This window comes from Penicillium nucicola, assembly GCF_028828085.1.
Source record: "Penicillium nucicola strain IBT 29836 chromosome Unknown utg000010l, whole genome shotgun sequence".
Lineage (NCBI taxonomy): Eukaryota > Fungi > Ascomycota > Eurotiomycetes > Eurotiales > Aspergillaceae > Penicillium > Penicillium nucicola.
The window spans coordinates 611,643-626,488 of record NW_026643134.1 but is presented as its reverse complement, the minus strand read 5'-3'; the positions used below and the strand labels follow the sequence as shown (position 1 = coordinate 626,488).

The 14,846-nt window shown below is 49.8% G+C and overlaps 7 protein-coding genes across 7 annotated transcripts; 2 read left to right on the top strand and 5 right to left on the bottom strand.

Annotated features, from left to right (window-relative positions):
• Window positions 1–1,052: 1,052 nt before the first annotated feature.
• Window positions 1,053–3,862, bottom strand: N7511_008770 (uncharacterized protein; the record flags this gene model as incomplete). The annotated part of the gene is made up of 5 exons (XM_057131147.1): window positions 1,053–1,438; window positions 1,490–1,639; window positions 1,694–2,501; window positions 2,556–3,499; window positions 3,622–3,862. The coding sequence occupies 5 exons, from the start codon at window positions 3,860–3,862 to the stop codon at window positions 1,053–1,055; spliced, it is 2,529 nt and encodes an 842-aa protein (XP_056979135.1).
• A 361-nt stretch (window positions 3,863–4,223) lies between these two features.
• Window positions 4,224–6,155, bottom strand: N7511_008769 (uncharacterized protein; the record flags this gene model as incomplete). The annotated part of the gene is made up of 3 exons (XM_057131146.1): window positions 4,224–5,819; window positions 5,871–6,075; window positions 6,124–6,155. 3 exons carry the CDS (start codon window positions 6,153–6,155, stop codon window positions 4,224–4,226), a joined length of 1,833 nt encoding a protein of 610 aa, XP_056979134.1.
• A 1,234-nt stretch (window positions 6,156–7,389) lies between these two features.
• N7511_008768 (uncharacterized protein) lies at window positions 7,390–8,349 on the bottom strand (the record flags this gene model as incomplete). Its single annotated transcript, XM_057131145.1, has 1 exon — window positions 7,390–8,349. The coding sequence occupies one exon, from the start codon at window positions 8,347–8,349 to the stop codon at window positions 7,390–7,392; it is 960 nt and encodes a 319-aa protein (XP_056979133.1).
• A 900-nt stretch (window positions 8,350–9,249) lies between these two features.
• Window positions 9,250–10,845, bottom strand: N7511_008767 (uncharacterized protein; the record flags this gene model as incomplete). The annotated part of the gene is made up of 3 exons (XM_057131144.1): window positions 9,250–10,101; window positions 10,153–10,296; window positions 10,348–10,845. 3 exons carry the CDS (start codon window positions 10,843–10,845, stop codon window positions 9,250–9,252), a joined length of 1,494 nt encoding a protein of 497 aa, XP_056979132.1.
• Window positions 10,846–11,405: 560 nt separating this feature from the next.
• On the bottom strand, window positions 11,406–12,260 carry N7511_008766 (uncharacterized protein; the record flags this gene model as incomplete). The annotated part of the gene is made up of 2 exons (XM_057131143.1): window positions 11,406–12,082; window positions 12,143–12,260. The coding sequence occupies 2 exons, from the start codon at window positions 12,258–12,260 to the stop codon at window positions 11,406–11,408; spliced, it is 795 nt and encodes a 264-aa protein (XP_056979131.1).
• Window positions 12,261–12,668: 408 nt separating this feature from the next.
• On the top strand, window positions 12,669–13,001 carry N7511_008765 (uncharacterized protein; the record flags this gene model as incomplete). The annotated part of the gene is made up of 1 exon (XM_057131142.1): window positions 12,669–13,001. One exon carries the CDS (start codon window positions 12,669–12,671, stop codon window positions 12,999–13,001), a length of 333 nt encoding a protein of 110 aa, XP_056979130.1.
• Window positions 13,002–13,906: 905 nt separating this feature from the next.
• N7511_008764 (nucleotide diphosphatase) lies at window positions 13,907–14,728 on the top strand (the record flags this gene model as incomplete). Its single annotated transcript, XM_057131141.1, has 1 exon — window positions 13,907–14,728. One exon carries the CDS (start codon window positions 13,907–13,909, stop codon window positions 14,726–14,728), a length of 822 nt encoding a protein of 273 aa, XP_056979129.1.
• Between the last annotated feature and the right edge of the window lie 118 nt (window positions 14,729–14,846).

Below are 14,846 nucleotides of genomic sequence, written 5' to 3'. Positions count from 1 at the left end.
GTGGGAGGAAGGGACGGATGTTTTTGTGGATATGAGGCGGCATGCACTATAGGTCTTTCCGCGACAGCAGAGAGAAAAGGTGCCTTGAGTGCACGCCCAGAGTTCAAACAAGGAAATCTGGAGTACAGGAAAATAGTGAAGAAAGTGAAGGGACAAAAAAAGCGATTCGAAGGAGAGATGAAGTTCTACCTGATTGGGTGCGGGGTTTAGTCAGATGTCACGTGACCTGGGTTGCGATCTGACTTTTTATACTACGCTGCGCTTTATGGTCTCTAGTCTACGGACTATTCCCTATCTGAATAGCTTTATAGCCTATTTTTCTATCTCCTGGTGTGTTGGGTGGTTTGTGGAGGGGCTGCCCCTCCGGCTTGCTTGTTTTGATTTTTCTCCTTAGAGACATCGGTGGCCCCAGCGACCGAGTCCACCAGTGGGGTGAAAATATCCAAACAGAAGCCTCTAGAATAATAACAAAAGACAGCTCTGTATTGCTTGCAGGTTATGCTCTAATAATATCCATTTCGATTTACCGTTTTATTTTTCGCTCAATATGTCAACTGGTGTGTGCCTATTGATCGACGCACTATATATGCACGGGGTGAGACTAGATAAGGGCCTAACGCTAGCCACATTGTGACAGAGCACACCAGACAAAGAGAAGTTATATGTCACAATTTTGGAACATAATTGGGTAGATCTCTATCCCCTGCAAGTCAATTTGGATCACAGCTTGGTTGCAATGGTGAGTTGGTACAATGCTGTAGCACACAAAGACCTTATACCCCACTGTACATACATAGTACGGACTGTTTGCCTGTGTTAGTCGAGACGTTGGAGTGATATCGCCATGACGTGATGGTATTAGAATAGAGGGTATTCTAACAGAGTCATTACCCTGGGAATAGCTATCTTGAATCTAGTGGGACGGTAACCCTTGTCATGAAGGCATATCTTCTCCCCCGAGATTTGTCCCAGCTAAGTAGCGAGTACATATGGCTGAAATAGACATAGTTGTGGAAGGTACTCATAGGTTATCAAGTCCCACACCAAGAATCCTAATTCTCAGTGTCAGCTTCTTCCTCTTCTTCGCTGCCCATCTCTTCCCCCTCTTCATCCACCTCTTCCTCATCAATAGCAGCATCCAAATCCAGAACCTCATACCGCATAGCATCACCATACAAAGCACAGACAGCACGTCTCCCTTTCCTTCCATTTACATCAACATGAACGGGTTTCGCCTTCGGTCCGCTGGAAGCAAAAACATGTTTCAGTACCTCTGCATGAGGTGACGAGTCCGATAGATCGAGGTTCGTAGGTGGCGCAGAGGGTTTCGGGGATGACGGTATGGCTTCACACTGTACGTAGTTGAGAATTAAGGGTGGTGGGGTTTGGTGTGCAGATATGGATTGGAAGGGGAAGTTGAGGAGATGGGAGGATCCTTCTATTTCGATGGTTAGGTCAACTTTGTGGATTCGATACATGAGGAACTTACTGCTATTTGTCCAAAGAATCATTAGGGTGTGATCAGCGACGAATTGAAGTTGACGAATGGTTCCTTCTTCTAGGTTCAGAGTTGCGATTGATGTGCTTCTTGTTGAGCTAACGCCACCGACGGAATCGAGGACAACTCGGTAGATGTGGGCTGGAGTTAGATATGTTAGTAAATGACCAATTCAGGACCGTTGTATGAGCGAACCTTGATACTTTGATGTTGTAGACCTGGTTGCAACGTAGATAGAACATGGATGGCCCTCCTCGAGGTCTTCGCAACAGACAGTGAGGTCAATAACTTCCTGGTCGCAGTCGGGGTGAAGTGTGAGAGGCGAACGATGAAGAATGCCTCTCCGTTGGGTCAAAGCAATCTCCCCAAAGACCTTCTCGAACTGAATACCCAAACGCCGGGTTAGATCGTTGAGTTTAGGTGCATCAATCGAAGAACCATCACCGCCCTTTTCCTGGATCCCTCGCTGCTGCTGGAGGAGAGACTTGAACTCCTCGTAAAAGGAACTATCATGGCCGTCTGGCAGAGGAAGCCACTTATCAGATGGTGGGGGAGGAGGACCCATCATGGGGAGTTGGCGGATGGAGCCACGCAGAGCACTTTTTGTCAATGCACCAGTGATGTATTTGACAGTGGGAGGGACTTCGAATAGATCCCTTTTATCTTGCAACTCTTCCAGGGTCTGCGATAGAGGCTCGCTATTAAGTATGTTTATTTCGTGTCGGAGCCATGTAGAGAAAGCACCGAATTGATTCAGTTCGTCATTTGCGTGTATGAGGATTCGGTGAGCGAGAAGATGGAGGCAGTCGAGCGTTTCCACGATGGCGTTTAGCTTAGACGTGTCCAGTCCGAGGACATCGCTAAGCTTGTGGAATTTAGACAGTCCTACCAGTCGGCTGAGAAGTACTTGGCTGCGTTCAAGGGCGGGCAGAAGACACTCGTGCGTCAACCGACGGATATTCTCGTAACCGCCTCCAACGGCCTTGTCCCATCGCTTGTGTCCCTATTCACCCATCAGTCAACATTCTCACACGTTCAGAGTATCCAGAGCACATACCCGCTCCCCAACAATATCAACGAGGAACTCCTTCATTGGCTCATAGCAATGACCAGTAACAACAAGATGATAGATAGCAGTGATAAAATCACACTGACACTTCTCTTGTAAGTCCTCGTTTACACTGCGCAAGAATCTTGCAGGAAGTTCCTGCGCATTCTTCCACTCCAGCTCAATCTGCCGCTGCACCTGCCCAATATATCGCAACAAATTCTGAAGCTGGGTAGTCTTCGAAGCGAGCAGAGACAAGTACCTCCCGGACTTCGTAATGAAACGCAGATCCAACGTTACAAGCTCAAGAGTCCTCCCTTCACTGCCACAATCATGAGCAGCCGAAGTCAACAAAGCATGAGTCGAGCTCAGCGGATGAGAAGCATGTCTTAAAACCGAACAAGAACCCGCAACGCCAGGCATCCGCCCAACAAGAAACGACCCAATCTCAAAACAATCAAAGATCCTGAGGTGAACACTCCCATCATCAAACCCAACCGAGAGAACATCCACTGAATCATTAGTATCCCTCCCAGAATGAAAAATAGCATCAAGCGAAGCCCTCGAACTAAAAACATCGTCCTCACCACCCGTAGCAGGAAGCGTGCTCAACTTCGGCAACGAACTCTCAACATCCAGAAGCGCAAGCTCGCGCGGTAAATCGGCTTTGAGAACAGCTGCCGCTTTGGAAGGATGAATCCCTGGCGCGAGCAGGTCGTCGACGCTGATTTGGCCCGCTGATTCGTGGAGATGTCTCTGGGCGGCTTTGCTATCTGTGAAATTCATACCCCAGCCTAAACACGTTGTCTTTGGGACGGGCTTTCCCTGTGAGACTAAGTCCTGTGCTCCTTCGCCAGTGGACTTGTATGTGTCATAGTGGTGCACTGTCTTGCCACTGTATGAACTGATGAGACGGAGAGTATTGTCTCCGCATGCGACAGCGAGCAGACGACCTGGTATGGGATATTAGCATTAGACCATTTAAAAAGTGCATGATCCTAAAATAGTCATGCATAGTATTGTATGCCCTGGCCGCATGGATCGGATTGGAGTGGATGGTTCAATGCACACGTACCATTGCCCTTCCACGCCATCCCACGAATCTCCCCATCTTCCTCATCTTCGCCAAGATATGGATCGCCACCAAATGAGCCGCCGAATACGCGCTGCCCGTTCAAGCGGAAGACGCGTAGTTCTTCGTCCTCGGTCGCTAGCGCGATCAGGTCCATTGTTGGACAGTAGGACACGGCATCGGCTTTGCATTTTGCTGGAAGGGTTTTCTCCCCGACGGGTGTTAATTGGGGACCCTCCTCCATTGTACTTTTTCGTCTAGATGCTGGACTGGATTCAGCCCATTCTATTCGCTTGGTTGTTGGGAGTAAGTAGAATTGCGTTGATGCTGTTGGCGGGTGGTGGATACAGGGATTCTTGGCGCGTTGTTTGGTGTTTGGGGTTGCCTTGGTGTGTTTGTATGGGATTTGGTTTCTACACACTTCTTCGATGTATGACTTGTGAATGTTCTTGGATCTGATATCTTCTTTTCATAAAGTTTCATCTCTATAAACAAATAGCTAAATGATACATGTATGTGGTAATGCCCTGGCGACCAGCACCGGGCAAAGATATGAATACAAAACGAGCGACTAGAGTACATGTAAAAGTATAGGCAATCCTCCATCAGAAAGGAGTGCCGTCCATCTCAGCCTGAATGATATTCTTCAGATAGCTAAGCTCATCCATTAACTCCTGCATGGTAGCATTGCCACCGTGGAGATCTGCATTGCTGCGTCGAGAGCGAATAGACTCGGTCTGATGACTGGGTCTACGCTGTCCAGAAATATTTCTCTCCGAAACCGAGTCACGTAGGATCTGGGGGAGGATGACGGGAGAGGAATTGGGACTGCGGGACATGGCGAGTGCCTCCATTGATTCGAGGGCGCTGAAGAGGGCGGCGTGGCGCTTTGGATTACTTTCCACTTCATCCATTCCTTCGATTCCCAGCCCTGAGCCATTAATACTAGGGGAGGATAAAGAAACTGTGAGGTGGGGCAGGGAGACGTTCCAGGGGAGGTCGCCTTCGCCGGAGGCCGAGTTCGGAGAGGAGGGTTTTGAGTGGACTGTCAGATGGGGAGTATTTGGGTCTGTGTTGGTTGCTGCATCGCCGGATTGTGAAAGTTCGGGGGTTGTCCATCGGTCATCTGAGCCGTCGAGTTCGGAGTTGTAGTCCTGGTTGAAGGTCGAGGTTGAAACCATTGATTCTGGAGTGTTGTAATCGTCGGTTTCAGTGTCGGTGCTCCATTCTGAGAATCGACTGCGTTCTGCGATAATGCGCGAGTGAATAGAATCGTCTGTCATTGTCATGCTGGAGAAGTGACTACGCAGGACCTCCGCGTCCATAGCTTTGTCTCTTTCATCAATGGCGCGGACGGCTTCATCCATCACGGAGGATGGAGAGTTCGGGAGCGTTGGCAGTCGCTTCTCTTTCTTAGCAAATGGCTTGGTTGGTGTTGGCAAGTCACTGGAGTTCGCGATATCTTCCAGCGCATTTCTGATGGCACGAGACTCATCATGGGCTGCATTATTGCCGTTGATACGAGAAGGACCTAGTCCACGAGGTCCAGGGCGTGTTTGTACAGTAAGAAGACGACCTGGAGCTCCATCTCCAGTTTTCAACGCGCGACGACTTTGGAGGGTGGAGGGCCCCAGCTTGTTAGGCGCGTTCGGAGAGGAGGGAATTGCGATTCCAGCGTTTATTCTGATACCTGGCACATTGCGACGAGTCTCAACCGACTCGTTTGAAGCATTGTTTGATTGCCATGTCTCAGGCACCCGGGCTTCCATGGCATTGGTTTGTCCCAAAGCAGCACGAAGGGCCCGTGCCCTCGGGGGAGACATGGAGCGCGAGTCCTTCGAACGGTGGCTCCTGCGAGTGGCACTGTTCGGCTGCGACTTACTCCTGTGAACCATGCCAGCAATCGGAGAAATGGAAGCCATTGCCGGACTCAGTTGGCGTCGCACGGACGTGGACGTCTGAAGACGCACTGGTTGAGGCTGCGGTGGCGGCTTGCGCGGGTTCATAAACTTGTCCTCGGGGTTCATGGTTCGATATTCGGACTTGGTGGAGCCGCTGCTGCCCGAGCGTTCATGCGATCGACTATCAGGTAGGATGATGGGCACATTCAGCACATTCACCGGCTGGCCCGGAAGTAGAGGACAGCTTGTAGTGGCAGGTTCTCTTTCGTTATAATATTCAATGTCATCATCCAGCAAGTACTGTAGCTGTTAGCATTATTCGCCCGTAGACCTGGACATGATCAGACTCACGTAGTACCAGTATGTGCCTCCCATCTTGAGACCCCCGGTACGCCATTGACTCTTGTCAGGCCCGTCGCCAATGATATCTGTAAAAGTATGACATCCTTTCCAATGGCCGGGGCCAACCCGCTTGTCCCTTTCCATTACATATTGCCTGGAGAAATTATCCCAGGATCCGAGCAGTTTGACCGACCGGACCTCGGGTTTGGTAATCCTAGATTGAATCAGTATGAAGACACAATAGAGAATCAAGAACACTTACAACAAGAAAGTCATGAGGGTGGTCGAGATCATCGCAACATAAGAAACAAGAAGTAAACAGGCACACCGATCAAAAAGATAGTAAGGAAGAAAAGACCAGAAAAGAAAGAGAAATCAAAGAGAGACAGGCACAACAATGCAGTACAAAAGAAAACAAATGCTAAAAGACAAACACCCAGTGTTGCACACGCAAATGCGAAAAGGACAATGGAAGGCGAAAACCGAGTCGCAAATACCAGTTCATATAAGAGAACTAGCCGACTCGTCCAGACCCTAGGCAACCCCAGGCAACCCCAGGCGGTACCTGTCTCAGGCTTGACAGGTCTAAGAATAACGTCGTTTCAGCTGTGATTCGAGCTTGCCATTGCCTGAGAGCCGCGATGGCACAATTTCCCAGGCGCAGTGCAGGGCGACAAGGTTGGCCAATCGGAGGCGGAGATGCACGCGCCGAGTATTTCGGAGTCCGGCGCTAAGGGAGATGAAGAACGAGACGAGAGGAAGCTGAAGAAGTCGAGGAAATGAAGGAACTGGAAGAAATCAAGGAAAGTCGAGGTCAAAAGAAGTGGAAGGAGAGGACGATGTTCTATGGGAGAGATGCAGAGGCGAGGTTTTCGAGGATCGGCGCGGGGATGATGACTTTCGCCGATCAACAAATTGCGGTGATGAGGGGTGGAGTCAACTAGTGCAGTTCAACCAACTTTGAGGGCGAATTGTTGATGGGGGTTATGGGGTTTATGCCAGTCAAAGGCGTTAATTTGGCGAAGATTATCGTGGCTTTTGTCCCTCCACCCGGAGTTTCGTCGATCCTCACGCAAGGTGCGCACAATTAATTTAGAGACACTCTTCTGTACTCTGAGGAAGATCCTCTCTAGCTTTGTCAAATCCAGTTCTACTGTAGAAATAAACCGGATCTGGGAAACTGGGCACATAACATATCACATAGGGAACTGGAGTGCCGAAACGACGTGATTGGCGTATAACCGTTAGGGATCGCCTATTGGATACGCTCGAGACACTAAAGGAGACTACTGCAGCTAATAGTAGCTAATTGCACCAACCGCAATCATAGGTTCGTGAGGGATGTGTTCGCCTTATGCTCCACTGCGGCGGTTCCTTAAGATTACGGTTGATCTGTCAGTTTCATCTGAAGCCAAGAATAAACAATCCGCGACAATATGCGATTGGCCAGAGGTGAACCAGCTCGAAAAGCAACTATGAAACACACCTCCTGGGTATATCAAACTGATCCCACAATCACCACAAACCACTACTGAAGAACCCTCCGATCCAACCTCTTATTTACAGCCCCAAGAACAGTCTTCAAAATTCCATCCCCACAAAGTCCCCCATTCCCCCAAGAAACAGTATCAACAATATCCCTCAAGCCTTCCCGACACCGTCCGCCCAGGAAATCATCCAACTCCTGCAAATACAGTCGAGCACTCTCATCCTCCCCCACCTGGAAGAACTGAATCCCAACCTGCCACGCAATAGCATCCACCAAATCCAATTTCCGCGCTACACCCATGATGACACTCTCGGCATCGTCCGTAAACACTCCATCCGTAATCACAATAATATTCACCGGCCGCACATAGAACCGATCATCATCGATCGCACCGGTCTGCGCCTGCGCCTGCGCAGCATGCATCCGGTCCACGCGAGCCATGTACGGCTTGAGGATGTCGTTGAGTCGTTTCCCGATAGGGGTTGCGCCGCGCGGGGTGACGCTGGTGAAGATTTCATGGACTTGGCCCGGGGTGGTGATATTGTAGTGGGCGTTGCTGGCTGCGGGCTGGTTGAGGAAATAGATGTCGATGCCGTCTGGGTCGTGACTCGTGCAGATGGGGGCGATGGCTGCGATGGCGTTGGCGGCTTGCGTCCAGTTTGGGCCTTTCATGCTTGTGCTGTCGTCTACGAGGAAGATTGTGTCGAATGAATTGAGGAAGCTGTAGGCTGATTCCTGGTCTGCTGCGGTTGGGGGTGCTGGTTGGTGTTGATGTTGATGGTGAGGTAGGGTTTGGGGGGATATCGGGGTTGTTGTGTAGGGTGGTGGGAGGTCGGTTGTACCATTGTTGGTGTTGGTTTTATACACTGGACTTCTGAATCTCGACCTCCATGACTTCTTAGGTGCTGGTTCTGGTCTTGCTTGTACTTCTTGGCGGGATGAACGTTGATGGGAGGCAAAAGAAGCCCACTTGGAAGGCGATTTTTCGGAGAAGTTCATGGCTGCTAAGTGATTAAAATAACAGAGTAATTGAAGAAGTGAAGGATCGCAGACTCTGTCTCTCTTTAAAAGACCGCCTGCCAAAGACAATTCTAAATCGGATCCTGTCTAACAAAGAAACCAGGGAAGCACCACTTTCTTTATACCAATCCTGGAGCACAACTTCATATTTGTGGAACTAACAAAGTGTCATAGCAATTTTCACAGGCATGGGCTAAGGCATACTTGGGCACCACACAATGGGTCATAGTTTGGATCATCCATGGATGGTTTCAACATTCCTATACTACCATTCATGCCTGAGCCCCTTCTAAACCTTGAAATGTCAGACTATCGAAAGTCAAGGCAGACTCAGACATTCCCGGCAGCCCTATTCAATTAGTATTCAATTAGGGCATGTATGTATGGTATAACGTGGTGCCCCGCAGCGCTGCACCTAGCCAGAACTAGCTGGTGTCAGATATTCAACTTGGGGTCGGATCAATGAGCCAAATAGGCCTGGTTACGTTTTTCCCATGGTTTACCGCATGAGTTGTGTGGGCTGGGGCGGAGTGTAGACACAGCCCCCGCCTGTGCGCTCAGCCTTGTTCGGCCCGGATTATGAAGTACATGATCCTGGGTGGCAGGGTTGCAGGGGTTCCTTTTATGTGGAACTTTTTTAAAGTGCCCTTGGGGGTCATTACGCTATCAGTCTTCTTGGGTGTTCTTGATGTTGGATCCATTTCGTAATTCATAAACTCTTCCAAGATTCCCCTCCCCAGATCTAGGCTATAACGCAACAATAGATGCAAACTTTGAGACACGACCTGATACTAATCAAGTTGTATATAAGTCCCCGAAATAATATAAGTGAGATGAAATGAACCCTGAAACATGTAACCCCCATCGCCCATAAGTTCATTAGATAGGCACAGGAAGTCGACTGGTCAAATCCGGCACATTCAACTCCTCAATAAACCCATCCTCCTCTTCAGTCACAGAGTGCAAGATACCAGGATCAGCAGAGATGATATCAGCAACTGCAAGCGCCTGATCAAGACCCATGGTATTGCCAATCATCTCGAGACATTTCACAACCCAACGGCGAAGACCGTGGCGCGGGTTTTCAACAATCCCAGCGACAAATAAGGGCCATAGAAGTACGAGACCGCCTATGTAGCTCTCCGGCGGAAGAATGTTGGGTGACTGATCTGCGCCATGTGCGTTGAAGTGGAACGGTGCGCCGCGGCAGATGTCCACTGCTAGTCGTCTGATTGTGGAACGGAGTGCCTTGCATTGGAGACGAAATTCTTCAGAGAGCGAGGTTATTGATGAGTTGGTGGAAATTTGGCGGATATGCGAGAGGATAATTTCGCTAACGATGATTCGTGCGCTGCGGTATTGATTCCAGGAATTACAGACCCAGAGAGTTGGGTATATGTGGTATTGGTCGTCATAGGGTGATAGCCCTCCAAATCGGTGTTGGAATGAGAAGTCAAAGGGGGATTTGGTGCAGCTTGTGTAGTTGAATTCGGGGGGGAGAGATGCTAGCCATGCAATGAGGTCGGCTTCGATGGCCGAGGCTGCTGAGATGATTTCTCGTTCGTTTCTGAATTCTTTGGTTCTTATGTCGGCGCGCAGGTTGGAAAGCTTGCCAATTATGAGGATGAGGCGGTTGCCATGTGCTTCTGCAGGGCGGAGAAACATGGTGATTTTGGTACATTCGAAGAGTGACTCCGGGACTCGGGCATCTCTTTGTAGACAGCTAATGATCTAGGAATGGTCAGTATGACATGAGGGGCTTGTTCTGTTCACTATACATACAATCTGATATCGCAGATGCAAGAACAATTTCAGGCCAGCATCAGTCTTGAGCTGGTCAATTCCTCGTATGTCAAGCAATGCCGTTGCACCATTGATATGATTTGTCCAACTATCGATATCTTCTGCAGACCTTGACGTAACAACCTAAGTCAGTCAACGTTAGCGGACGATCAATGCACCAGAGATTGAACCTACTTCATAAATGGCAAGCAGCACGACGGTGCCCAGAGTCTGATTCGTCTTCGCTTGATCCATATCGGTTAAAGCGGTATTTAACAATCTCAAAGCGGATCCATACTCCTTGTGGGCCACCTCCCTCAACGAAGGCAAGCCCCGGACACGGGAAAGCATAGCGGTCGCAGTAGCAACCACACTGGCCTGCATGGCTCTTTGACTCGTCGGACCCCCAGACTGCAAGAGGAACTTTGAGACCAAATCGCTAGTCCAAAATGAACCGGGAATTGCGTTCGACCGCATAAAATAACAAATCGCCTCATACTTGGTCGTCTCCACATCCTGCGATGGCTGAACTTCCACCGGGCGACTCCCCAATCGTTGGAGAAGATTGAAATCGAACACCGGCTCCACCACAGCATTCCCCGTCTCCCCTTCTGGGGATACAGTGCGAGGCGCCCGGGGCTTCTTGGACCCTGCCGCTTTTCGCACTACTTCCTTGCTCTCATCGCGGAACATCAGTGATAGTTGATCCCTGTAGCCTGGGCAGTCTCGCTTGGCGCGCGTACATTGTGAACACGCCGGTCGGCTTTGGTCACATCGGATCTTTCTTGCTCGACACTCGCCACATCCTTTGCTTGGCTTGCCGCAGTACACCATGGCGTTGTTGAAGAGGAACTCGGTCCTGCACCAAGTTCCTGTACTGGAGATCGTTGGGCGTTTCCCGACGGAGATGGGGCCGCGCTTAGCCGTTTCGGGTATGCTTTGCGAAAGCTTACTTTACTATATTTTTTTTATCAGATGGGGAGGTTGAGAAGAAGGGAAGAAGGGGAGAGCTGGGATGACTATATCTTGCGGATCATCCCCGGGATAGTCGCCAAATTGCCTATATCATGGACATAGGGAGGTTTCTGTCACTCGTACTCTTTTGTTCTACAAGAGACCTCCGTTGGGTCAATTGAGGCTTTACGTGAACAGCAACTGGAAATATACAGAAGAAATGTTAAATATTAAACTTTTGATTGAAGCCCCCAGAACACCTGCTCAATATGCACCACACTCAGAGACTTTTCGAGACGTTACTCAACACGCTTCGAGGGAGACTCAGGCTCCTCGACATCAGCCTGAGCAACCCGCTTTCTCTTCCCAGTAGAACGTGAAGTGGACTCGGATTCCTGTCGCACAAATCCAGATCCATCATCATGCCACTCACTGATCTCCCATTCAACCGAGGTAGACTGATCATCACTAACTCCCTTCCCACGTCGAGATCGCATCAAGCGACCCAAACGGCTTCCTTCCACCATCTCTTCAAACCAAGGAATACCCCTGGCTGTGCCATGCTGAAAGCTTCTAGAAATCTGAGGCTCCTCAAAAGACGGAATAATGACTGAAGATGTGGAAGCCTCTGCAGGTGCCCGGGTAGAGGTCGAGACCACCCCGGCACGAGGGGCATCGTCATCGAAGTCATCCGGAAGCAGATTTAGATCGTCCAAAGCCCTCTGATCTTCAGCTAGCAAGCTGCCGATGGCAATGGACATGAAGTCTGACTCCTCGCGCGGCTCCTCGGTCCAGAATGTCAATGGTGTTCCACAGTAACCACAGAACACTCGCTGAGTCTGGGGGGCATGACGGGGCGAAAAACTGCGACGGATAGAGGAGTGGGATTCATCCGGAAAGAAGGACTGGGTGTAAGACTCGTACCAGTCGAGAGGCACGCGCAGCCATGCCGAAAGAGGTGTGCCGTGGAATCGGCCTGTTTCACGTTAACCTTGGCCGGGAGATCGACGACTAGCTTGGGATGAGGTTCACTCACGGCTGTCTCGGCTGCTGTCGAAGTAGACCTCGGCATGTTCTGTCACGTCATCTGGGATGTTAATTTGGTATTCATTGCGACCACATGAGCATGAGCCGCGCAGCGGCTCGTAGGCCATTGTTGTACAAGAAGGACCGGGGCGCTGGTAAACTGGGCGAGATTGCGATGGATATAGCTGGGGTGGGAGAAGGCCAGTCAGGCAGTCAATCTCTACGGTTGACAATGCCAATAGTGAAATATGAGGTGTCAAGTGAACAAAATTGAAGGAAAGAAAAAGCAGGTCGAGTTCAGTGGACCTCTATGACGTTTAAAGATTGCCAAGACATTTCCACTACTCCGCACCTTATCGCTATCAACTTCTCTGCTTCAACTCTCTTCTCTTCTGATCTCTGCTCAGCACTCGGCTTTGACAGCTTTGCAATCCAACTTCTCGAATGCCGTATACCCATCTCCCACACATCCATTCCGAACATCGATTTCATCCCGCCCTTTCCAACCTAACTTCCTCGTATCAGTCGCATTCATCATGAATCACGATGATGGTGATGACCGGTCATCGTCAACACCGAATGGCACATCCAAACAGTCAGCCCAAGATAAAGACAAGCCTCGTCTTACAGATCAAGAAAAGAAAAGCAACCACATAGCCTCCGAACAAAAGCGACGCGCAGCAATTCGCGAAGGATTTGATCGCCTAACAGAACTGGTCCCTGGTCTCGAGGGCCAGGGCCGAAGCGAGAGCATTGTTCTACAGAAGACGGTCGACTTTATTCACGTCAAACTCCAAGAGCGTCACGACCTCATTACCGAGATTGAAAGCAAAGGCGGCCATGTGGACGATTCTTTCCGTCCTTCATGATTTTGCTTGGGGTTGTCCTCGTCCCCTTTCGCTGGTCGAGGGGGTCGGGGGCAAGCATGTGCCGAGGTCCGCTCATTTTTAGGCATCCCCACGCCACACGAATTTCTTTGCTTTATTCGTTGTAACAACGAGATGAAAACGAGCTACTTGATATCTTGTTTCTTGCAAACTTTGGCCTTCCATCCGATATCGTCTCCTTTCTTATTGTTTTCTACCCTTTGTTTTTTTCCCGGACGTTTTTAATTCCCTTTTCTTTTTTCTTCTCGCCTTCACCTCTTGTCCTTATTTCGATTGTAACTTCTGCTGTACATTGAACATTTTCCTGGGTACCAGAATGTATATGGTCATGGTTGTTGCTGCAAAGCGACTGGGGCGTTATCTCATTGGCTGGCTTTGGCCTCTCTTTTTTCCAGCGTTGAATGATCGATCCTCAATTTGACTCATTTTCAAGAGATTTGGGATATTATCGGAGCCATTTGAGCCCCGAGTCCCGTATTTTGGTTACATCACGTGTATTGCTAACCAAAACGTATAGCGGGAGGAGGTCAACAGCGGACTTTCTTGGCCTGGTCTTTGGAAATCTAAGCTTACACAGTCCAGATATCAATCTGAATCGCAAAATGCTATTTAAAGAATGGCCTTGTAGTGCATGGTGTGGATGGATATTGTCTTACCGCCCACCGAACTGCCGAGTCAACCTCCAGTGAAAGTTGCCATTGACATACACTGGACCAGGATACACAGATTCTCGGAAAGGGACTTTCAACTGAGCCTTTCTTATATATCATAACAAATTTTTCCGAATACCTCGAATCGACTGGGTGCAACTTCAACATCAAGCAGGACATCACCCCGCATTGCATAAGAAAGCTGCCCGCATCATCAACCACAGCCAGGACCAAACCATGCCAGACTCAAAAGAAGCCCTCCTCTCCGACGTGGACATGAACGACCAAACCCAAGACCCGCCCCCAGCTTACGACCAACCCAAACCAAACCGACTCCCCCGCCCACCACCATTAAACCTCCCAGTCCTCAACAACCTCCGCAACAGACGCGTAATCCTAGCATCTCAATCACCCCGCCGCCGACAAATCATCTCCTTCCTAGGCCTCCCAAACCTAGAAATCATCCCCTCAAATGCAGACGAAGACCTACCCAAAAGCCTCGGACCATTCGAATACGTCCTAGCAACCGCAACCAAAAAAGCACAAGCGGTCTACGCCCAGGAGATCAACAATGAGGCAGCCGGTGAACCAGCCCTCATCATCGCAGCCGACACAGTAGTCGTCGATCCATCCACAGGCTCCATCCTCGAAAAACCCCGCTCAGAAGCCCACCACATGACAATGCTCCGCTCCCTCCGCGACGTGCGCAATCACAAAGTCTTCACGGCTCTCGTGGCTATGGCACCACTTGCTTCGGCGCGAGATCCGGGCTACGCGCTTGAGAGCACGGTTGAAGAAACGGCTGTGCGCTTCGATGGGGACGTCACGGATGAGTTACTTATGGCTTATGTGCGCACCCGGGAGGGTGCGGACAAGGCTGGTGGGTATGGCTTGCAGGGTCTAGGCAGTATTCTTGTTGAGAAGGTTGATGGGAGTTATGATAATGTTATTGGGATGCCGCTTAAGGCTACGCTTAAGCTTATTGAGACTGTTATGGCTAGGGCAGATGATGAGGAGGGGATTCCTGGGGATGGGGAGGATAGTGATGAGTTGGAGTGAGAGAATTTGGTTTGAGGAGTCTTTGCTTGGGATTGTTATCTAGTCATTCGTTGGCTGCTGTGGTTAGGACTCATTTCTTATATACTTGCATTGCAGTGGTCTTGGTTTAGATAGAACA